The sequence below is a fragment of the Botryllus schlosseri genome, chromosome 8 (assembly GCF_051294905.1).
Source record: "Botryllus schlosseri isolate E-star chromosome 8, Bs_hap1, whole genome shotgun sequence".
Taxonomy (NCBI): Eukaryota; Metazoa; Chordata; class Ascidiacea; order Stolidobranchia; family Styelidae; genus Botryllus; species Botryllus schlosseri.
Window position 1 is genome coordinate 440,517 of NC_137243.1, and position 25,209 is coordinate 465,725.

Genomic DNA, 25,209 nt, shown 5'->3' on the forward strand with positions numbered 1-25,209 from the left:
TTCAGATTGTCAATGTGATTTTATTGCAATATCCGGATAATGATTGTACGACTGTTTACAGTGAAATGAAGTGCAAAGAACTGTGTGAACGTTTTTCGACTATTTTGGGCTCTTTTTGGTCGTCTGTTTGGTCACCTTGTCGATTTCGCTTTCAAAATAATTTTTAAGCACTGAAACAGACGTGGATAACCCGTCATTGTCTGTGTGGGACGAATGGGCGTCCGGGTGAGACTTCCGTGACTCCTCGCCGTCTTGTACAGTCGCGAGAGAGGACTTTCTCTCAGTTGGGTGATAAGAGGATAGAGTTTTCTTTGCGGGACTTGAGAAATCGTCGACCCGAGTCGCTTGAAGATAAGATTCGTTCCAAGATTCGTCGTCGGACAAAATTTCACCGTCTGATGTGTCGACGGTCGGTGATAAATGGGCCGGACTTGTACGGATTGGGGACTCGCTGTCTGTGCGAAATATGGGCACAGTGTAGGCCTGGGGTGGAGCGTGTAAAGAAGTAGATGCATTAAGCTGTGAAGGATTGGGTAAAGCGGACGGTGACTCGGGTGGGCTAGTGGAGTCCAAAGTAGCAGGTGAGTCAGGCCGCGGAGGGGAGGGAAAAGAAGTAAAAGCTTCAGGTTGGGGAATGAAGTCTAAATCAGAAAGTGACTCGGGCTGGAGAGGGACGTCTAAAGTAGTAGATGACTCAGGCGGGGGCAAAAAGTCGGGTATGTCAAGCTGCGCAGGATTGAGTGCGGAAGCAGATGTTTCAGGCTGGGGTGACTCATACTGCGTTGGAGGGGGCATAGTAGAAAGGGAATCAGGAGTAGGTGACTCATGATAGCTAGGGGGATCTAAAGAAGTGTCTGAATTGGTCTGAGGAGGAGGGGGCAAAGAAGTAGAATGTGACTCATGATGGGGTGAGTCAGGCTGGGGAAACTCAGGTAGGGGAGTAGGGGACTCAGACAGAGTAGATTGTAACTCAGGTTGAGGAGGTTCGGGCAATTCTTCTGTGTCAGACATTGGCGCAGTATCGAACGGGGGAGTATCGGAAAAGGAACTAGTTGACTCAGGCTGAGGAGGAGTTGGCAAAATAGCAGGTGTATCAGGTTCTGGAGTAAGGGTTGAAGAAGTAGATGGCTCAAGCTGGAGAGGATCGGGCAATGTAGAAGTTGACTCAACATGGGCTTCTAAAACAGTACATGAGTCGGACCGGATCGGGGCGGACAGAGAAGTAGTAGACGATGTTACTGGTGGGAGAGTTGCTGACTCAGACAAAGTAGATGGTGACTCAGGCTGGGGAGTAAGGGTTGAAGAAGTCGTTGACTCAAGCTGGAGTTTAGTTGACTCAGACAAAGAAGATGTTTCGGGCTGGCGATTGGGCAATCCTTCTCCCAAAGTGCATTCTTTTTCTATTATATTTTCCACATTTGCGACCGGAGTCGACGTGGCGTCACTATCCTGTTTTGCTGACATCACGATAACGTTTTCAGAAGCGCCCTCCGAGTCTTCAGTGGAATCTTTCGAGGCCGGTATCGATTTTTCTGTAAAAAATGACATGATTATAACAGGCGGGGAGTGAACATATCCGAAAAACGAACCTTTTATTCCGGTGTCTGAATCCAGTTGTCTGTAAACGAAGTAAAAGGTCTTAGGCGAGAACTGAGTGAGCAAATCCATTTTCACGAGCTGCGGAAACTCGTGCGGTTTGAGAGGATAAGCGACGTTGTTCACGACCACGTGGAGACAGAAGTTCTACGGATATATAAATTTTAAAAAGATCTAAAAAATACATGGACGAGCAAACGAACGGTTTGCTGTTTGACTGCGAACTTCTTGGCGATCATCGAACCGAGACTGCTGGCCGTCATGCTCGGAGGAACGTGCAGGGTTTTGTGCATCAAGATGTCGGCGTCCGTTTTCGGAGAGATGGCGACTTTCAAAAAACCCTGCGGAAGAAGTCGCGACTTATTTGTAAGATTTAGAGAAGTGTTGCCAAACTGATGTTCGAGTCTTTGTGGGGGAGGGCTACCATAGTTTCGGATCCGAAAGGACACTATTTTCAAATTTTAATAGCAGACATAAAAACGGGGAGTTAAAATATAGTTGTGATTCTTTGTGAGTGGACGTTTTTTTACTTTTTAGTTAACATTCGCAGCAGTTCCAGAAAAAAACAGATTTATGCGTGTAGTTTGTGCCGGGTTGACTTTTTAGTCTTTGATGTCTAATCGCCTGAAACTCAAAGCAAAAAAGAGGACGTCATTCGAAAAAAGGGGACAAATCTTCGGAAAAGATGACATCGCCTCCCCAGTAAGGGCACCATGTAAAAAAATTATCATATTCACCTGCTCTACTATAACTACTCCCCATAACAAAAGAAATTAATTAAAATTTAATAAAAATACTAGTATAGCAATGAGTTATTTCTTGATCTTGAGTTTACAATCTATACCCTCCACTATTGGGCCAGCAATTAAGACACTGGACATTGTCAGGGGAAAATACGCTCAACCATCATATTGACTAAATATGTAGTAACTAAATAATGTACTATCTATCACGTTTATTGCGTATTTATATTATTCTATCATTCTTACTATGTCGATATCTTAATAAGCCAGATTCATAACTTTTCAAAAGCTTGAAATAAACAATGACTTTTTCAAATTTTCAAAGATGGCCACTGCGTAAGTCCAATTTGGTAACCCCTGATTTAAAATTAACCGCGAATAGAAACCTGCAGGTCTGTGATGAGTGGAAGCGGTTCTTCTCTCTTCTTGAACCTGGAAAGAACTTGAACGGCGCTGATGAGGGTGGTCAGGTAATAGCCACCCTCGCCCAGAAGCAATGCCGGGTCTAAGAGACCTGAAAGAAAGTTAGACGATTTAGAGTTGCTCAAAAATGCCTGTTTTTTCAAATTTCACTGGCTAGTTGAAAAAAATTATTACGGTGCCTAATAAAACGCTGCTGCGCACATAATTCGAGTCAATTAGAGTCATTCGAGGTGAAGTTATATATACAGTTTGAAACTTTGACCATATTTGGTAATAATAAAGATAGTTACGGTGGCGCATTCACTCACTTCGAAGTGACCAGATATCGTAATCCATGCATGCCTGAAAGGAGAGTGATGCTTTTTCTCGCATTTACACCACGATAGGGTAAGGTTTGGATGAAGAAATTGCCAATTAGCAAAAAGATTCGACGGTGATAACCTGGAAATTAGTCTACTTCGTTAAGGTAGCCCGTTAGAATGATGGTGATGTGATTGGCAACTGAAACACTTTCCACACTGAAAAAGGCGACTACGAAAAGGAAATGAACCGAAAGGCAGGTAAAACACAGGAAAATATGTTCCCCAAGTGATATGGTCCATATCTGAAGCATCTTTTGTCGCGCCAATGTAGATTTCACGGAATTAGAATGAAGCGTGTGGCTGTTTTTTTCGCAATGCATATCCAATGTTAATGGCATTCCAGGACGTTTATATTCCTTACAAGTTTTCCAACTATATAGCCAGTGAAATTTGGATACAAAAGGTAGTTCTATAACAAACGCATTTGATATTGCTCAAAATATTGCCGATATGAGGTACCGTCGATGTACTGCGCCTCGATGTCCGCGGCGGCAAAGTTGCACTTTGTGATGGAATAAACGAGAAGAGGCAGGAAGTCATCCGCACCGATTCTGCGAGCGCTTCTGTCCGGGCAGGTTTCGTCGTACGCTGAAAGAATTTGAGTCATTTTAACAGTAAATCTAATTTTCAGCCGACAACCAATAACTAGCACCTTCACTGATTAACCCCATTTATTCAGCAGTTATAAAAAAAATATGGGATCTATAGCTTAAGGCACATTTTCAAAACTTGATAACATTTAATCTGATCAGCTTTACACCAATTGCTATGCTTAGACATGAGTTAAACTGGAAAGGCCGCATTTGGAAACTATGAGAAATAGATAGAAATTCCTAATCTAGAAGTCGCAGATTACGGGGCTGAGAAAAATGATTCGAGTACACGAATCCGAGTCGAGTGTTAATTTTAGTGATTCTAGTCGGGTAGTGAGGGAAGATTTCTTCCGGGTACTGAAATGGTGCGACCCATTCCACTAGACCAGTGGTTCTCTAACCTTTTTGTCTTCGCGGACCCCTTTCGGACCGTCACGGACCCCCGCGGACCCCCTTAAGTTTTCGTTCAAAATTAGCTCAATTATCGTGCAACCGTCATCTGTCTTGTGCAAATATGTTAATTGCAGGCTAGTGATAAACACTAACAGCATACTATATGCAGCACACTCTTATTATTTCGAAGGGCATTTTCTAGCTGTATTTATTGTCTGGAAAATCCGCGTTTTCGATTTGATATGAACGAGTGCCGAAAGTCCATTTCCAAAAAGATATATTAGTGGCGGATGTAATATTAACGCGCAACGCATCCGACGACAGCTTTTGGTGTAGATTTCTAATGAGCATATCACGTCCAAGCAGCCTAGTCATTTCTATATAGCAAGTCATATTGAAGTTATTTAGTGGTTATTTCACAGAAGCGTGGCGAGGTTTTAATTCCCTCATTGGGACAGATTAGGAATTCAGGAAATCAGGAATTTCTGTTTTAAACAACTGTTTACTAATTTGCTGAGACTGACAACTCCAAATCCAAAAAAATTTGCAAGCATTTCGAAGTCACCCTGTTTTATTTTGCCATCTCCAACATTTCATTTTTCCACAAACCCCAACAAAACATCTCTAACTAGCAATATGTTTGCGCCAGCAGGCTATTGGCAATAATTTGACAATTGAAATGAGTTGGCACAGTCGGATGTTTCGTCTCAGACGACCATTTCAATGATGTGAGTCCTAAAGTTTTAGCAATTAGGAAGCGAAACTGGCTCATGCTTTTCCTAATGAAAAAATAAATAAAAATTAGGATGTCAATCATTTAACAAATTTAGAGGCTTCGCGGACACCCCAAAATGCTTTACGGACCCCCGGTTGAGAACCACTGCACTAAGAGTTCAATCAGAATTATAGTTTTAATGTTTTTCCCCGGCGTGGAAACGCAGAAGCCCTCGATTGGTCTTATCTCAGAACGCGAAACATGTAGACTAGTCTCCCCTAGTACAACGCTAAGCGCGTCAGTGGAAATGAAAATTCCGTGCAGTCGCGATTAACCCAATGTGAAAAAGTGCGATGAAATAGGTTGTTGCAAAATACCGAATAATCTTTAATGTGGTATAAAACCGGGAATATTTTCTTTGTGGTAGTTGAACTTTGCTATATTTCGCAGACATGAAGCCCAATACAGTACTCGACAAGGAGTCGAATCACTCCGGTATACTCAGGTAGTAATCGATTTCGCCCAGCGCTCCTATAGCCGTCGCAGAGCGGTTAAGTGAGGCCCCAATGTTTCCTTACTGTTCTCGTAGATTGTGGTGACGGCGGAAAGCAGGTGCTTCAGTTTGTGATAAGGCGAGTAAGTCGATTGTAAATTTTGGAAATGAACTCGGATGGATTCCAACGCCTCTTCGTCGGGTGGAGTGAGCGAGTCCCGGATTCCGAGCTCCTTCGGACTTTTTGTGGCTCCGATCTGATGCAGATATCGTATGATTGGTTACGCGTCACATCGTCACAAACAGAGGTGGTCAAAGTAGTGAATATTGCTACTCTGGTAGAAGTAGAACTAACTTCGTAAAATTCTCCTCAAGTACAAGCTGAAGCAGCGATTTGTAACACAGGTCAAACGTACTTTAAAAGATTTGGTCGATGGGTCACATATTTTCAATGCGAAAGCGAAAGGGTTCGCTGAGCCAGTCTCGGTGGTTCAGTGGATGCCATGACCAGTACAGAAACAGCACTTCGTCAGACCCCCCAAAACGTCGGTCTTGCATTCTTAGCGAAAAGAGTAGGTGCCTGCGTATATACCTTCTTACGTTATACGTGCATGCATAATTCGGCTTAAAATGTTGTACTCGATTTATACCGCTATACAAGTATGAGTTAGGTTCTGGTTTCGTGTGCCATGGGTATTCACACCAGAGTTGGATCAATTGTAATTTGTAATTGAGGTGAATGTAATTAATTACATTTTTTCATGTAATTGTAATTGTAATTGAAGCATTTCTATTTTGTGTAATTGTAATTGTAATTTGATCAAAATTTTGCTCAATTACAATCTCAATTACATTTTCATGGAAACCTGACAATCACAACATAAAATAATCATTTAATCAATCACTTATTCGTCGCACCAGTGAAAATCCGGTACGAACCAGGATGACGACGAGGGGCCTTAAGGCCTTAGTAAACAGTCACCACATGTAATAATTAGCCTATTTACATCGGTGTTCTATGCGTGCTGCGTTATAACTATAGATAATTCAGTCACGCTAAACTGTTTCCCATACTTCAGTAGCAACAGAAAACTTTGTGAATTACAATATAGGCTAAACCAGTGGTTCTCAAACTGGGGGCGTGCCCCGTTGGGCGGGGTGCAAGCATCTGAACGGGGCGCGTCGCTTCAGTGAATTGAAATCTTTCCCGCGGTTGGCCCGATTCACCTCCGTTTTATGGTTATTGCTCGGTGTATATTCTGAATTTCGTATTGGAGAATTCTCTCATCAATAGTCATCATAACCTTCCATACCATCAAACTATATGTAAGGATTGCTAACTTTCTGGTTTCATTGTGTGCTATGACGATAAGGGGGCCACGAAATATTCACTGTCATAAAGGGGTGCGTGTCTAAGAAAGTTAGAGAACCAGTGGGCTAAACCAAATCGTAATATTTCAAAAATGGATGAACAGCAAATAAACTCTTCTGAAACCTGTGCCGAACCATTTCCTACACCACGGTCAAAGTTTTAAAAAAAATCTCTTGACCAGTACCGAGGCTTGTTGCAACAATAGCAAAAAAAAATCAAGTTTCCAACCAAGGCTTCATCAAATTTGATCTCGCATTTGTAGAGATGTTATCCCAATCTTACCTTCAATCTTGGCCTAATTTACTGGGGCCAGAAACTTTTCGCACCCTAACGTTCATCAAACGCAATCTAACAGTTTCCGAGCAAGTTAAAATGTAAATGCGAACCAAAATATTGTAATTCTTAGTTATCCGGAGGTTCTATCCTTTAGCTTTTATTTTAATTTTGCGCACCTTATCGGTAGCATCCTTATCGCTGACGCCTTACCAATAACATTTCATTATCCTGACTCAGCTCTGAGTAGCCTAATCGTTTGATTACATTTCATTGACTGTCCAGTAGCCTATTCGCTGTTAGTCGCTCAAACCTTTGGTTCTTAACAGTCGCTTGAAACATTTTTCTGTGCTTGTAGTTTTCAGTACTCATGATTTGGAATAGTTCGAATACGTTCGAGTTTTTTTTAATTAAAGGGTATTCTACATATCAGGAATGAAACATGAATAGCTTGAGATTGTTGCTAATTACGTCGCTACGGTTGTCAAAGAACACCTCTTTACTGAGTCAATTATCTGTTTAAAAGTAATTGTAATTGTAATTATAATTGTCTTTAAATACATGTTTAACAGTAATTGTAATTGTAATTTGACATTTTTAGCATTGGGTAATTGTAATTGTAATTGAATTAAAATATTGTGATTGATCCAACTCTGATTCACACCCGTATATCAGGGGTGGTACACGGGTGGAAATACATACTCTATTAGCTGAGAGTGTGGACCACCATAAGGTAGGGTTACCATATTTTGGAAATCTGAAAAGAGGACACTTCAGACATAAATTTTCAGACTTGCAAAACAGGAGGAAAAGCTTGAAAAAATGGTAAATTTACGCGTTACTTCAGTGCTGATTTACTCCAAGTCGAATTTTCCCATATATTTAACAAAAATTTAAAAAAACAGAGGACATTTGGGCGTCCTCCGACGACACTTTCAAATAAAGTACAAAAACGAGGACGTATGGTAACCCAACCATAGGGTGATCATGATCAACCAAGCTCGCAAGTGCATGGTCGACGACGAAATGCCTAGAGTGCGCCAGTTACGGCCCTGTTCAGAGCACACACTCGACTCGTAAGATTTGTAGTAAATGTTTACGATATTATTTTTGTTTTGTGTGAAAGTAATATTTTATACTTTCAACACTGACGTTGATGGTTCATATTGCGCGGCAGTATTTTATAGTAATGTATTACTTGTGCAACGGGGTAAATATTTGTTCTCGTTGATTGCAAATTAGCGTGAGGTTCGCCATCAGACAAGGTTAAGAATCACTGTTTTGGCCGTGAATCGGAGATGCCTATGCCAGAAACAGGTGTAATTTTCGAGACAGCATACAGCTCTCACAGAAAATTGACCATATTCAACCAATTGTTACGACGATTTCACTCGTCAAAGTGATTTAAACATGTATACAAGGACTACTTCATACGTTATACAAAATTCAAAGTGAAAAATGTGCTAGGTAGATGTGGAGCATAATCACTTGAATAAGTAGTTAAAAAGAAGTAGAAGCATTCTGTAGGTTACCTGAATGGCATCTTCGACCATTCTGATCTTTCCAGATTGCGCGTAACTGAGCACCAGTCGTTTGTAAATGAAATCCCGCAGGGGGTAAAGCACCAGCCTCTCCAACGCGTCGTCGATAGCGCCCTCTACATCAGGGAGAAGAAAAATAAATGTTTTCTTGACAAGTCGACTGTCCATACCGATATCGTTGATTGGCACCGACATTTTCTGAATTTTCGACATGAATCCGACGTGAGGGTTGGTGACGAGATATTTCTTGATGTCCGTCAAGAAACTTCGAACGCTGTGGAGTATCACAAGCGGCCTGCATTCCGTGGATTGCCTGCGAACCGGGATTGTAAAACTAGTAAATCTATGGCTTTTACTGATCAAATTAGAATTAGAATTACAGCTATACAGTTTTACCAAATTAGATTATTATCAGAATGGTAGCTATACAAAGTCTTTCCAAATTAGATTCGAATATATACAATGACTGCGTTCGCAAAATCTCGAAAATTGGATTGAATTCGAATTAGAAAGAACAACAACAAAAATCAAGTTCAGTTCATATCAAGCCAGAATGAGAATGGAAAATGTCTGTACACCAAGCTTGGCTCATTTCGCACCGAACAGCTCTTCCGTAGTGTTTTCATAAAAAGATTAGAATTCAAATAAGAGCATACAAACATATCACGTATTAGATTAGAATTAGATTACCGGCATTTCCGTCTAATGATTCTAATAAGACAACTAGAATTTTCTAGCTTAGTTGAAGTCTTCTGGGAACCAACTTAATGCAGAATCCTTTCACAACTTTACAACCGAACGCACATTGTTTGTTTCACGAACTCCGTGGTAGCGAATCCGAGCGCGTTCTGCGAATTCGAACCCATCTTGTGAATGTAAGCCCGAATCTTCGTGCTTTCGGTCCTCCTCAGTTTGGGCGCGGGAGGGAGAAGGGAGGAGAGAAGCGTGTAGGCCGAGGAGTCTCTTTTCTTTGGAGCTGCGGACAAGATGGCGGCGTGAAGAGAAAATTTGTTCCGAGAGGGGTGTCACTAACTTGGGGAAGGTCTCTTCGGGGTTTCCGGTTTTGGTGCTTGACTGTTTGGTTCGACACACTTCGCGGGAGATTCGATCGTCGGCAGTTCGAAGGCCTGAAACGAACAGACGGATTTATAGAAATACTAGAAAGTCGTGAAAACTTTCGATATTTACAAATAGCGTAAAGTTTGCTGATTCGTGAAAAGATTTTTTAAGCGGAACCGGCGGTTTAGCAGAATTTTTTACGTTTTACGCTATTTTACGCTCATATCATCAAATAATAAAAAGAGCAACCAGAATGTTTGCAATACCAACGCATAGTTTGATGCCATGGAAAGTCCACTGTTGAGAGACCTCTCAAATGTAAAATCTGGAATATACACAGAGCAATAATTATGAGATGAAAGCAAATCGCGTACAGTGCGAAAAGTCTTTCAGTTGAATATATCATCAAGGATAATCATGTACTATGGTAGCACGTAGCATTTTAGCCAGGGTGTGTAATCCCTTCTCTTTCTTGACTTTGGGTTTGGTAAAAAGTACCTGACCATAAGCTAAATCAAAACCAAGGTGCGGGCCGCACGCCATTCAAACTTGGCACTTCAACAGGACAAACAATCTTTCTCTTCGCCGTTGTAAGGCACATCTATTTAAATCCTTGTAGCTAAGATTCATATGGCATATTATGTATGGCATATGACATGACCTTATAAGTAAATATCTCATTTCTACATAACTTCGAGTCTTTCTACTCACTCTGCACAGATGCTTGACAGACAGACCATGAAAGGATCAGCTAACACATTCACCAGCTAATCCTAATTCAGAGACATCTTCTGATCGCTTGCAAGGTCTGGTATCAGTCATAATATAGCATCGGTGTATGGATAGTACGACACGACCATGACATTTTAATAACAATATAATTAGGATTACTGCCGTTATAGGAACTAGTAAGTTTAGCGCAAATTAAACTCATTACGAGTTCATGTACTTTATTTCTGTCAGGCGACTTCGCGCCCCCCTTCAGACGCTTTTATGCCCCCCCCCCAGGGGGTCTCCACCCCAGTTTGAGAACCGCTACTTTAGAATGTCATGTTTTTTGTTTTGGAATCTGCTAAAATACGCATCGTTGGAGTTTTCTTAAAAAGTGAAGGGTTACTCGAGGGAAATTTCTGCTCCTCACCGAGAAGTCACCCAGACAATGCAATATGTAATAGCGATCGACTACGAAAATCACACCATTTTCAAGTCATCGTAATAAAATAATATTCATAACACTGGTCAACAAAAGGCAGAACATCTAAGAGTCGTTTATGAGGTTTTCAAGGTTGCTGATTACGAATATAACATTAGTTTTTCCAGATTGGCTCTAGTTTGGAAGATACTTAAACCCCTAAATAAGCATAAATTACTATTTACCCCTAAATATTTCTCTTGGTAGGAAGCAAATCATAGCTTATTTTTACTTTTATACTGCGCATAAATAGAGAATGGACTATGAAGAGCCCTCCTGCTGTCCTCAGTTCTTCAATCAATATTAACATGACCTGATGCAAGATCTTTCTTTGTCAAACCTAAAAATTGTACTTTTGCACAGCAAAAATATATTTTCTCCTGTACCAATTTGCCATTCTGCCAAGATAAAAGATTAGTGTAATGTGTAATGCAGTCAAATTGTCCTTGAAAATTTTAACTACAACACTCATATGCGTCTCATCTCATTTGCCTTTTAAATGCACAAATTTCTGCTGCAAACAAAGTGGGTAGTGGGTATACCTAGTATCCCTATCAGTCTAGAACCGTGTAGGGGTTCCCAAACGGTGGGGAATTCCCCACTGGTGGGGAATTCAATGGTTTCTGGTGGGGAAGGGGGAAAGACGCATTTGTTCAAAATTATATACAGGACAGTCTACATATTCACGGAGACACATGCGCAATTACCGCTACCAGTTAACTGCTCTGGAATGTATGTATTGAAAATGATATTGCGTGTTGTTCACAAAACCTCATTTTTAACTCTGGAGGGTCAATGATGGCGTCACAAGCGCATCCAGCACGACTAGTTTGACGTGCAATACAGCTTTCGCGAAATTTTGAGTGTTACTGGTATCGGTTCACAATAGCCTAAGTGTTATGTTGCAGTTATAGGCGATTTTCTTTCGTACTGGTGTGGTTGTGTGTCGTGTGTAGTCAAGCCAGCAAATAGCTGCTCTGTGATGACAAAGGCGCTGGGTAGTGGGGAAGAGGACGGTAATGCTGCACCCCGAACCCCCCAATTTGGCGGGGGCGAGCTCGAAGGGGCCCAAATTTATTTCGTGAATTAATAAATTAAAGTTTTTTTTAATAATTTATGCCACTTTTTCAAAAACTTTCGCGCTGGGTGCCCGATTTAATATTGCCAAATATCTAATTATTGGGTACCCTTTCCCTACGAAAATACGTAGAATTTATAGAAATGGAGACTTCGGCGTCGGCCATTACTGCGCCACAACGCACCAAGGCATATCATGTTATAGGCTATGTATCATGCAACTCCGAGAAGTGTGCCAGAGCGATCCGCAGCGAGAAGACCTTGGCCGAGAAGGAATGCCCTTGTGGTGACCCAAAACTTCGATATATATACAATACACAATACATATATTTTTAATTGGCTAAATGGCTGGCGCCGAATGTTCCTGTCCTGGCGATCTGAGCCCCACAGGACAAATGCCATCCCGCAGGGAAAAATTATTTGCCAGTAAAGCAATACCAATTTAAAATCGTGTGTGGCTTTTAGTTTTGGCGATTTCCATATCTTTCGACATAGCAGATATAGGAGGTCACAAAGTAGCATAATGTAACGAATTCAATATACCAACGGGTCCACCCGAAGATGTTCAATTCTTATTTAGGGGTCCTACCTTTTCCAACATACCTCACTGATCTCTACCGGTAAATCTGATTACCTGAGCAGAGAGGAGATGGAAATTGATAGCAAAATATATGCAATTCCCGCCCGATCATATTGGCCGATTCAAACACGAATTATATAAATTTTTCGCGCTTCGCGCATTTAGTCGAAATAAGGCGACGCACTAAACAGTAGACCCAATGTAGCTGATAAGTTGCACGGAAAATCGCACAGGCTCAGCGGGGCTGAGGGGGTTCTGGGGACCCAAGACCAACGTCTTTTTGGCGGGACTAACAAAGTGCTGTTAAGGTCCTGGTGGGAATGAAGGCTCGGAATAAATCTGAAGTGGGGAACGAAGACAAAAAGGTTGGGAACCACTGGTCTAGAAACTTGAAAATGGTGCCTTCGATGAACGATACGAATGATACGAATACGGATGAAGGATTTCAATTTCATACCAAGGAAGGAGCTCACTGCATGAAATTTCTTCTACGATGTAGTAAATGTTTAGAAACATCACAAAGCACTCAACTACAAACAGTTGCTCCAAAAATTTGTATCTGCATATGGAAAACTTGGATCACACATGAGCATTAAAGTGCACTCCCTGTCCAGTCATTTTGCTTTATTGCCTGATCGTCTTGGTGATTAGAGTGCAAGAGCAAGGGGAAAGGGTCCACCAAGACATCAAAACAACAAAAGAATGCTATCAGGGTAGATGAGATTAACATTTTATGGCAGACCTTGAACCTTTCGAGAGACTGCACTAAATTGCTACAAGAGAAAATCGCACAAGAAAAAAATTTGTTTTAAGATAAATTAATAATAATATATTTCAACTGCTTATTTTGGATTAAGAATAGGTGGTTGACATAAAACTGATTGAATAAATACAAAATTATTTGAGTGAGTATTTAGGTAGATACTTATATATATGATAGGAGTTTATTTACGTACATGATATCCGTGATATCCAGCTACGATAAATCGAATGCCCCTATATATAATGATATTGCTGTATTTTGATTTAAAACAGTCTTCAGTGTCTAAAATAACAAGTAGATTGAAGTTTTGAACTTTATAATACGACTGAGCCGTTCTTTATCTTGAGTATAATGCGAAAATATGAGATTTTAGTCAAAATGGCCAATGGATTATCTCCAAAACCAGAGCCAATTTAAAAAAAACCAAGGTTATACCAGGAATCAGTGCCCTTCAAAACCCCAAAAAACACTCTTACTCTGTCTGCCTAAAAATATGTGTTGACCAGTGTAATCGGTCATTTGACATATCTCATAAATTTATTTGTAAAAAGAACACATAACCAAGACAGCAGTCAACTGCTACTCAAGATTCGATCTCAGTCTTGAATCTCACGAATCAGGATCAGAAATCCGGCAAGTTTTGATGAAACGGGATCGGATCCGGGCCAGAAGAGGATTCCGGGTGTCTAGCACACGAAAGTGACTTTCTGTTTGTTTATTTAACGGTTTTGTATGGATTTGGACACGGCTGGTTTCTGAATTGCCCACATTTTCGAGGAATTCTTGTAATAAAAAGTTCCGAGTGGTGTAATGGCAAAGTATCAATCGCAATGCATGCTCAATCTTGGGAAGGATGATTTGGATGCGGAATTTCATACGAAAAGGTATTCCAGACTCAACTTTTAGCCCGAATGAAGGACATGATGACATGACATGATGACATGATCTGTATACTGTTTTGTGGGAACTTGAAACCCGGATGATTTGCACCACAATTTCGAAGTATTTTTATATTAAATTTCAACGCCCTACCGAGATTAAAGAATCCTTAATAACAAACTTCATTACGTTCGTAGAATTAGAAAAAATATCAATGGCAGGGCAAATAGATGAACAGAATTTTTTAAATCCGGATTTAAGCATTTTCAACAAGAACATTCTTGAAAAATTCTTAATAGAACATCAATGCATTACCGAGATAGAATGAGAATAAAACTTGGACGAAAGGAACCATATAGCAGTTTTTCTTGCTCCCATATTTTCATATAGAAGAAACCGGATTGAGGTTCAATTACACTGAACAGGATTGGGTCCGAATTTCTGCTTTGGGACTGTCGTGACCGAGTCTGTTCAATCTTACGTACCTCTGCTGGTGCCTCCGTTTGGTTCGATTGCTTCTTGCTTTTCCTCGTGAACTCGCGGATCAAAGTCGGAGCCGCTCTGGAACCTGACAGATTCAACATTTTCAGAACAAAATCCAGAATCAAACCCAGAATTAATAGAAGTATCATGTCTAAATCCAATCGAAACCACGTAATAGCTGAAATTTGTTCAAGAGTCTCATGATTAGAAAGCCCATGTCCAAATCTAAATCTAGCTTCAAACTAATCTAAAATCTATAAAAAGGATCCTAGTCTAGTCAAAATCACCAAAAACAGGTTTGATAAACCAAATGCAAATCCATGTTATCTCTAACAGGGACAAGGCCACAAAACTTGGGTTTCACTCACCAGACCATTTCACGGTTTTATTTCGTTTCAATCTTGGCTCTTGTTCCTCGATTGTGTCTTCGACAATGACATTTGAAACGGGGGGAGTTTCATTTTCTTCTCCCATTTCGTTCAACACTTCCAACATCGTTTTGCTCGCCTGCTCTGGCTCGCTCTGTGACGTTTCCACCGCACTCATATCGCCGAACAAGGGCGCCGGCGTCTCAAAGGGACTGAAATTTCCTTTTGAAGTTCTCGGAGTTTTGACAGGAGGAGGTTTTAAACTTTCAGTACTCGTGGACAAATCTAATTGGTCTGGCCGCGTTTTAGTTTCAGCGATTTCGTCTCTCTCGTCGAAACTATCTGTATTGGATCGAGTCAACAAACTTCTGGATCTGATTCGAGGCTCGGAAGGTATGGCGGTCGGAGCGTCTGTCCAAAGCGGTGCAGTTACCTGCATCTCGGGCTCGTGCTTTTTAGTAGAGTTCGAGCGTCTGATAGACAGATCTGTAAACGATTTTCGATGTCTCACTTCTCGTGATTTTATTTCTTACAAGCGCATTTACTCGATAGTTTGGCTTTTATTCCTTTCTTTGATTTCTTGCTGTCTTGGGTCTTGTTGATTTCGAACTGATTGAGAGGAATCAGTTTCATCTGATGTGGCTGAAAATGATTTCAAGAGCAGTATACGCGGTGAATTCAATGATATATAGCAGAGATCGAGAACCTATTTCCGGTAAATATATCAAAATTAGCTGTTTTCAATTTCGGTAAACTAACTTATGCCCCGTAACTTCTATGATTTGATAAAAGCGTTCTTTCCTGATTCCGAAATATGGTAACCCTAAATAACGTCTATGCCTCTTTGGGAGTTACAATGGAAAATATAGGGCCAATTTGGCTGTTTGGTTAAAAAAAGGTTCCCGACTCCTAATGTAGAGAGTTCTATATATCCCTATTAGTGAATCCTACAAAATTTTCTTCCCCATGTGTTGGAGGTTTATCAAGACTGCTCCCGTGGGTTTATGACGACATCACAGGAATGCCATGTCTACTAACGTGCTTTGGACTACACTACATGTTCCGTATGCTCCGAAAAAAAGTATCGAAAGTATATGTATTCAACTCTTAGTGGTGAGGAGCGTATAATTCAAGTATTCGAAGTAATCATCTCTCACTGCTCGACTGGAATCATTAGAATTACTAGGGATACTCAACTCAGACCTGAGGCACGAATCATTACGCCCAGGCCTAGTTATAGGCAAACGATTGCCTCCAGTTCGAATTACAGTACTCTTTTTCAGGAAGCATACACCATGACTCGGTGACTCATTGCGCAGCGCGTTTGGTAAACAACTGTGTTTTATGAAGCGGCAATCAACACGACGGTGCCTGATAAATTATTGAAAGTACAGAAAATATCGTAAACTAAGCTTTGTAGCATATGACTATAGAAATTAAACATGGAACGGCAACGACCGATTTTGCAGCTTCGTTCCGCTTCGCTGAGGCTGGAGTGAAGAATTGTTTTGCGTAAGCGACTGTAGGATTTCTGGCAATCCAAAAGCTATCTTCCCGAGCGCAGAAATTACTGCATCTGGTTTTGATCGAAAACTACTCTTGCACCGATTCCGAAAATATAAATTAAAATATTGATCAGGCACTGATCCACCTAGAATCTGTCATCCAAGTCTGAAATATCTGCATTGTTCAGAACAATCGGGTAACCGCAACACAATGGCCATAACAATGACCCGTTGCGACTCTACGATTAACGCGAAACAATAACTTCATATTGTTAATTTATTCGCTAAAAGCTTTTCGACTAACTCTCATCAGTAGCGAACGTTAGTGATGGGGTGAATCAAATTCGAAATGTAAGAACTATTTTGTCTGTATGACGTAATAATAACAAAAACAAACAACTAGTAGACGGGCTAGATACGGTAGTAACGGTACAAAACAAACGTTAACGAGTACATATTCGGTTACAAATAACCGAAAACACAACACATAACATTAATGAAATATTCCAAGAGTGTAGAGGCGTTCCTTCTGGCGACAGAGAATCGGCTTTCGTAGCTTTATGATCGTAGACTCTACGATTGTTCGAACAATGCCGATATTTCAGACTTGGAGGACGGATTCTAGGTGGATCAGTGCCTGATCATTATTTTAATTTATATTTTCGGAATCGGCGCAACAGTAGCTTTCGATCAAGACCAGATTCAATAATTTCTGCGCTCGGGATTTTGGATTGCCAGAAATCGTACAGTCGCTTACGCAAAACAATTCCCCACTCCAGCCTCGGCGAAGCGGAACGAAGCTGCAAAATCGGTCGTTGCCGTTCCATGTTTAACTTCTATAATATGACGGTTTGATTTAAGCTCGTCATATCCTGTTCGCAAACGCCGTAGTTAGTATTGGTTGAAAGAGCGGATTACGTAACGGCGATGCGTAATGGGGAACGTGTCTTCTACGCTGTAAAATTTAGACCGTAAATCCATACAGTGTACCCACAACTACGTCTCGACAGACAGCTCTGGAGCATAGAGTGTAAAAAACCGTCTCATCCACTCACAACTTTCGGAACAGCAATATAGAGTGGCCGCAACATCCAATACTCAAACTATTTTGCAAATTACGGATCACCATTTAACTAACCTTGGAGATCACTCCTCCATTTGTGAGAAGGTGGTACACAGGGTTGGAGAACGCCAAAGGTCTAGCTTTTTTCAGACTCCAATCGGCTATGCCCGGAATGCTGTCCATACTTTCTCGGTGCAATGATCCACTTTCTCTGAAAATGACAACCGAGTTCACGAGACTTTTTGCATACGCACCGAAAGCAAGTTAAAATCACCGATTGATTCCTACTCAAGCTATACTGAACACAGAATGATCAATGGTGATGTTCATCACCAACAACACACGTCATTCTCAGTCTTATGGCCAGTCCACGATGTAGTTTTAACGCCTCACTGTCAACAGATTCATAGGCTCACGTATAAACAGGCGAGTATTCTTGTACCAATCTTACGTTCTCTTCAGACCAGGAAATGACAGATTATGATATCACAGCGCAATTTCAAAGATAAATTGTTACTCATTATTTGTGAGACAGGCCTGACTGGCAGGAGACAGAATTGATTCCATCGTTGGAGCCTAGGATGGGAACAGACTGTATAAATCACAGTAGAAGAAGACGCAAGCATTCAGGACAACAGTGACCGTGTTTTCATTCGTAGATGTCGTACAAGCATATATTCACAGGTTAGCAGTTGCAAGCACCAAGTCATAATTCTCTCACTTCAAGACGAAAGTGGTAGCAGGTAAATCATCAGCAAAATCATATTCGGACTCTCCCCACTCTGTGGCTAGATCCTCCAGTGTGGCTCCGATTTCGCTGCCGAAGTCATCCAAAAACTGAAACGCAACATCGAGAGATGAGTGGACCATGATACAATTCTGATTCAACCACTTTGATCACCTTCGAATAAGCTCCGGTGGCCTCCATTGCCAGGCGAGCTTCAGGTAAGTCAACAAAAACACCTTGCAGGCTTCAAAGAATTAAGGGCCATCGCATTCGCAAAGATATTCTGTTAATTCTGCGCTAATACTTTACAATGTTAAAACCAAACACACGTTAAATGATTCCGGACAGGCACACGAGTGGTTGTGTTGTAACGTCAATTACAAGTGGTGGAATGCGTGGCAATTGGTACGAAGTTCATATCATTGAGTATATGGGGGGATATTGATTGGAAATTCCCAATAAGTCGAATTTAGTACGCGGGAAAATCATACAAACATAATAGTAATCACTCGATGTCGAATGAACCAACGTCGCGTGCAGACGGGTCAAATGTGGTCGTGGGTTCCCATTCCTATCCATTGATTTAGTCCAGTCGTTCTTAACCTTTTCTTCGCCACTCGCCAGTGCCCCCTTTCAAAAGTGGCCTGAGTCTGGCGTCCCCTATTTTAAGGACTGTAGTAAAAAATGGGTAAGTGGTCGAAGTCCGCTTTCGGGCTGGGACTTAACTATTAGACCACGTGACTCGTGACCAGGGCCGTAACTGTCGCACCCCAAACCCCCCAATTGAGGGGGGGCCCGAGCTCGAAAGGGGCCCAAAATTATTTCATGAATTAGCATAAATTATAGAGTATTTTTTGAAAATTTATGCAACTTTTTCAAAAATTTTTCGCGCTGCGCGCGATTTCAAGTTGCCATATTTCTTTATTATTGGGTACTTTTCCCCCAAGAAAAAATACGCAACATTTATAGAAATGGGCATATAAGCGTTGGCCATTACCGCGCCACGACGAACCAAGACCTATAGTATATTTACGGGCTCTACAGTTTCGAAGACACCTCACTAAGCTATACCGGTAAATATGAGTAGAGAGGACAAGAAATTTATAGCAATATATATGCAATTCCCGATCTTATTGACCGATTTATCATGAATTATCGAAAATTTTCGCGCATGGCGCTGGCTCACGAAACGGTACCACTATAACTTCGTGGTAAAAGTGAACAACGTGATGGGGGACGGTTTATCACCTAATGGAAGCCCATGACTCAAGTTTTTTTGGGGGCCTGACGAAGTGCTGTTTCGTTCCTGTCAACGGGTATACTCCCGGAGATGTTTAACTATTATTGAGGGTTCCTACCTTTTCAAACACACCTCACTCAGCTCTACCGGTAAATCAGATTACGTGAGCAGAGAGAGGGTAAAAATTAATAGCAATATATATGCAATTCCCGATCATATTGAACGATTCAGTCATGAATTATAGAAATTTCTTCGCGCTTCGCGCGATCAGCCGAGTAAAGCTGACACACCAAACGGACACCCAATGTAGGTGTCAGGTAGCGGTTAACAGCGTAGAGCCTGAGGGGGTCTGGGGGGAGAAGCCCCCCAGAAGTTAGGTTTATCACCCTGTGGGGGGCCAAGACCAACGTTATGGGGGGGGGGGGCTGACGAAGTGCTGTTACGGCCCTGCTCGTGACTACGTGACGGTATAATTGTATGTTTTATTTTCGGGATCATATCCAGGTTGTTATATCAATCATCGGGTGAGGCCTACGGACTCATAGCATTTGTTTCGGGATCGATGTAGCCTACACATCCCGAATTCTCCTCTGCGATTGGCAATACGGGGAAGTTAATTGTATTGGGTTATGTTTTATTGCTTTGTGTGACTACTAAATCAACTGAGAATGTGGTAAAGATTTGCTCACATTAAATTTAGTCCTGCACCAACCTCTAACTTTAACATGAATGGGGATAACAACACTAATCATTATCATCCTTTATGATACGATGAGTAAATATTCTGACGATTTATTTTTGTAGCTGTCAACTACAAGTATATTTAGGTAATTATTTTGGCAAAAAAGCTTCAAAACATCTTTTATGTACAAAGGGCATCACTCTCAAAAGTTGTACAGTAGCCTACAGGACCTTTTCTATTTTGAAACGCAGTGCGCTGCAGAAAAAATACCTAGCTTAAAACATTTTGTGGAAAATAACCCGAGCTATCAGTATCATCATCATCATCATTGGTTTATTAGCAATTTGATCAGTTCAATACACCACAAAAATGCGATACAATGAAAAGACAGGAAGATGTCGAAGCGACTTGAAGTAGTCTATGGCATCAGACACCCACCTTGGCCTAGGCCAGTGGTTCCCAACCTTTTTCATCACGTGCCTCCCTTTGCTGAAATATAAACGAAAATTCCCCCCTTAGGAGAAATCTGTCCGATGATTAAAAAAGGTCATTTTTACCGCGCAAACACCTGTTGACTGAAGAATAAGACAGGCGGTACCGAAAGTTTGTTTCTAGAGGGCTGTAACAACACTTTGTAGACCTCCTTATTTCGTTACTCGTTGCTGTGCTACTCGACTGAGAGAAGAATTTGATTCATATTATTATTAATACTGCCAAATATGCTTGGGTGACTCCGGCCTAGAAGACTTCGGTCATATCGGGTCTCCCAGTCTATATACCATGTAGAATATAGTTAGGAAAATATAAAAATGTGTATTATTGGACGTGAATGCTTGTAGACATTGCCTATACTATATTCCATGGTTGACGAATTCTCTATCTCTCTCTCTCCAAAAACAATTGTCTTGGTCAGAATCAAACAAATTCTGGAAGGCTTGACTCAACAGACCCCCACACTTCCATTTGTGTTTTTGGATTACCATGCACCAATCGCTAATATAACTGCTGTGAAAAATCAGAATGCATAAATTTACTGGTCTCGCGATTTTTTTCTTAAGTTTGCGTATGCATTTGGCCAATAATATTGGTACTTTCAGATATAGCAGGGTTGAACAGACTCGAGTCCGACTCGAGTCACCATTTTCTGATGACTCGACTTGACTCGAGTCATTTTCTCAAAATACGGAAACGACTCGACTCGAGACAATCTGTGTATTGACTCGACTTGGACTCGAGTCATTGTGCATTACTCGAACCAAGCCATATGACTCGAGACTATAAGACGGCCAAGACCGACATTTCATTGTAATTTCGAAGAACAGTAAAGTGACCACCCTATTGGAATTTCGTCTATTGGTCCTGGTACTTGAAAATGCGACAATAAACTGCTCAAAGTGAGGAAAATTAGTATATCATAAATCCAAATCATTCAATATCACCAAACAGAGTTATAAAAAATGGGTTTAACAAGACTTCAACTGGAAACTGAGCAGTCAGCACAATGACTTGGACTCGGACTCGAGTCATAATACCATGACTCGGAATTGACCCTATGCTCGGTGACTTGGACTCGGACTTGACTCCATGGGGAATTGAAAATGACTCGACTTGACTCGAGTCAAAACTGTGGAAGTGAGATTGACTTGTGACTCGGAGCCTCGTGACTTGGTTACAGCCCTGATATATACATACACGTAATCAGATTTCCTGCTGGAGTTCATTGAAATTTAGGACACCCATTACGTTTCGGCAACATTGCACCAAGTTTAACATGTCTTTTTGCGATCTGGTAGCTGTTCTCTAAAAATAAAGCAAGGCTAGCGATCTCTTTGACTTGAATCGATGACGTTGAAATATTTTGTCACTATCTGAAAATGTTGACTTGAAAATATAAGATAAATACTTTCACTAGAGGCCTTGTTGTGATAGATTCGGCACGACATTTGCTCGCTTATGATATATTTTATTGAGAGGCCGTCGCTAGCCTACGAAATTGTCTTGCGAGCTGCAGCACATCTGAACTAGTTTTTGTAAAAAAAGGGGGAATTTGTATGTGAAAAAGAGATTTCAAATAGCATTTGAACATACTTTCGGCAAAAAAAAAACAGCCATAAGAAACATACGTTCGGATATAATTGGTTGACTACATGACAGTTCGGACATGAACAATTTGGAATAATCCATTACAATTCTTAAGTGGAATTCCTCCCTAAAAATTGCAAAATTCCCCCCAAGGGGGGAATTCCTCCCCGGTTGGGAACCCCTGGCCTAGGCGATGTAAAGAGGAGGCATGCACACTGAATGAAAGTAAAGTATAAGTATCAGTTTATTAATATTTTCATCATTTCAAAACAGCACAAAACTGCGATACAATGAAAAGATAGGAAGGTGCCGAAACCACTTGGAGTAGCTAGCGTGACGGGAGTATTACAACGGGGAATTGGCAATCCAAAAGTAAGCCAAATTCATTTTACATGAGTTTGAATGAAATTCGCGAGGCGTAGGCTACATATGACCCGTAAATCGACATTTTGACTTTCAAATACCTCGTTATAGCGATAAAACACCACAGGTAACTATGATTTGCGGCCTCTATACATGTAGGCGTGTTTATGTTGTTAAGTGATTAGTTGGACCAACTATTTTGCTTGATTTGGCTATGGTACCATAGGCCCCCACCCTATAAATATTGAAATTGAATTGAAAATAGTCCACTCGAGGACGGAATTGAATTTAAAAATATGTAGCATTATATACCCTGATACAAGCCCTGCACTTCACAATAAAAATTATGGCTGGTTTGTTAGTGTGGAAGGTGATACAGAAAAACGTATACGTCGATCCAAATTTATTTTACACCCCCCAAAACATAAATCATCTGTCACAGACCCCATAACTCACGCAGGTCGAAGTTTATTTTGCATGTGAGGAAAGATTCTGCCAGCATGCAATTGTAGACAAATTCGCGTACTGTAATGCGGGATTATCACAGAGAATGAGAATGTCTCAAGTATTTTCAGCCCCATTGTCTCATCGGTACCACATCTCCCCTACGCTTCTTATACACTGCATAAACCACTGCATTCGTGGAAAAAAGGTCGGTGGATATTTCGAGATAAGCGCAACGAAAATCGTTGAGATTTGATAGATTTTGTCGAATGTTAGTTTGCAATGAGAACTCAGGGATATATAGAACTATTGTTCTACTATGTCCTTAGTATACCATCTATTGCAAGGCCATTTTTCTTCAGCCCCCCTGAGCCAAGCGCCCACAATTTCGCCCCTTAAAAGTCAAAATCGCCCCCTGGGGGCGCTGAAGACAAGGTTTAGAACCACTGATTTAGTCTATATGGTCGCAAGCAATGTCAGTCGGCAATCAGTGGCCGAAAAGAGATGTATTGGCTGTTGTTGATTAGACAAACATCAGGTGCTTATCTCCTGTTGGGCTTTTGTACCAAGATTGCGTACAAAGAATTAATGCACCACGGTCAGATGGAGTACACAAATGAGATAACAATTAAATAATATATTCGTATAGAAATAAACTCGCATATTTTCGGCTGACACTCCGTCATAACTCATCAGCAACTGGTAGAGTAATGACTTTGAGTAAAAATGACTTTGTGTATGTCGATATGAATGTAATATTCAATTCTATACTGAAGTTGTGTGTTTCCAAGAGTCTCTTCAAAAATGAGATCGCAGGAAATATAATTCCGGCACCATACAAGAAAATGCAATCAATGCAACCGACTGCTATCTAGATGTGTGCAACTTCGAAAATGAACGAATATGGGTGTTTTTTTTGTGGCACCACAAAGCACATGTCACGCAAGATCAAACCCTTGAAATGTAACCCTATTCCCAACCCAAAAGCTAACGTAACCACACCCCTAAACATAGCAACAGCTCACCTCTTCCTAATCGATGTTTCAGTAACATTGCACTCGAGCTGAGATTCTCCCCAATACCCATACTCAAAGAGTGACAAAAATAGTCATCGTTTGAACTCAAGTAACATTAAAAGTAATGCTCTAAATTTCAAGGAAGTTACAAAGTAAGTATTTTTGGCTAAAAACTGAAAAGTGTTAGGTATAGAAGTCTAAAGATAGTCTAAAATCATAACCAATTGAGTATAACTACTACAAGTAAGGAAAACCTACTTTTTAACTTCGAAAGTGAAGAAGTACTTCGTTACTGACTAGCTCTTCTATATATGTCATAATAATCACGTTTACATTTAATTACTGTGTATTGAAAGTACCGTATTAGTATTAGAGTCAATCAATCAGTTTTAATAATATTTTCACCATTTCAAAACACCACAAAACTACGATCCAATGAAAAGATATTAAAGGAAAAATCGTTACAAGCACAAGTTGCAAAATATTTGTAGAGGAAAGGATAGAGCCTACTTGAAATGATCTCTAATTCTACCTACAACAATGAAAATAATCGTCTCACGGAAAGTAAACGCATGCCTATTATACAGCAAGATCAACTGATGTGATGAATTCGCTACTATACAAAAGCAATTTGCTGTAATATGTCTTTTGGTACACAGCTATACCAGTGGAGCCTCAATATTGTGAACATGTACAATGTACATTGTAGATACTTTATAAAGACTACCAATAACGTCACTCCTTATGCTATCATAGTAGTATATATCATCCATACGTATTGGTAGTGAGTGTGATATAACATAGACTGAGCACTTACTACCCTGCGTTTTATGTAACCTGCATTGCGACCGCTGATATTTTTATTGGCACTCGTTGTACCAGCGGAAACTTCTATATATTTGCGTCAATCCTCCAACTGTCCGTACCGTACTTGATGTGCGAGTCACTATATTGCTGCTAAACGGGAAATGATTCGTTCGTTCGATGAGAGTCCGCGTTAATAGACCGACTTCCTAATACGTGATCAGCATATTTCCTCGACCAAGCATGCCGCATCTGGCGCGTGGATATGCAAAGAAATATTGGCGATGAGTTTGCGAATTGATTGATCAGGCTTGTGGTCAAGTTGAACAACATGCGATCACCATATTTTTTGCTTTCAAAGATTTAGATCAACACATA

The 25,209-nt window shown here is 40.7% G+C and overlaps 1 protein-coding gene and 1 long non-coding RNA gene across 5 annotated transcripts in view; one reads left to right on the plus strand and one right to left on the minus strand.

The window, feature by feature from the left end:
* Nucleotides 1–25,155, minus strand: LOC145444566 (uncharacterized). 4 transcript variants are annotated; one of them, XM_080322565.1, is made up of 17 exons: nt 24,286–25,155; nt 24,037–24,098; nt 18,375–18,872; nt 18,195–18,310; nt 17,549–17,684; nt 15,451–15,547; nt 14,906–15,391; nt 14,540–14,622; nt 9,538–9,631; nt 9,309–9,480; nt 8,496–8,817; nt 5,404–5,575; nt 3,584–3,712; nt 2,726–2,853; nt 1,800–1,937; nt 1,590–1,743; nt 1–1,532 (listed from the first exon to the last, which is right to left on the minus strand). In XM_080322565.1, the coding sequence occupies exons 3-17, from the start codon at nt 18,399–18,401 to the stop codon at nt 100–102; spliced, it is 3,687 nt and encodes a 1,228-aa protein (XP_080178691.1). In that variant the 5' UTR covers nt 18,402–18,872; nt 24,037–24,098; nt 24,286–25,155; the 3' UTR covers nt 1–99. The 4 variants fall into 4 exon arrangements, with proteins under 4 accessions (XP_080178691.1, XP_080178692.1, XP_080178690.1 ...); XM_080322566.1 differs by having other exon boundaries at nt 8,496–8,620; nt 8,675–8,817; nt 24,037–25,152; XM_080322564.1 differs by having other exon boundaries at nt 24,037–25,155.
* Nucleotides 1–25,209, plus strand: part of LOC145444639 (uncharacterized) — a 233,148-nt gene that overhangs the window by 170,117 nt on the left and 37,822 nt on the right. The window lies entirely within an intron of this gene.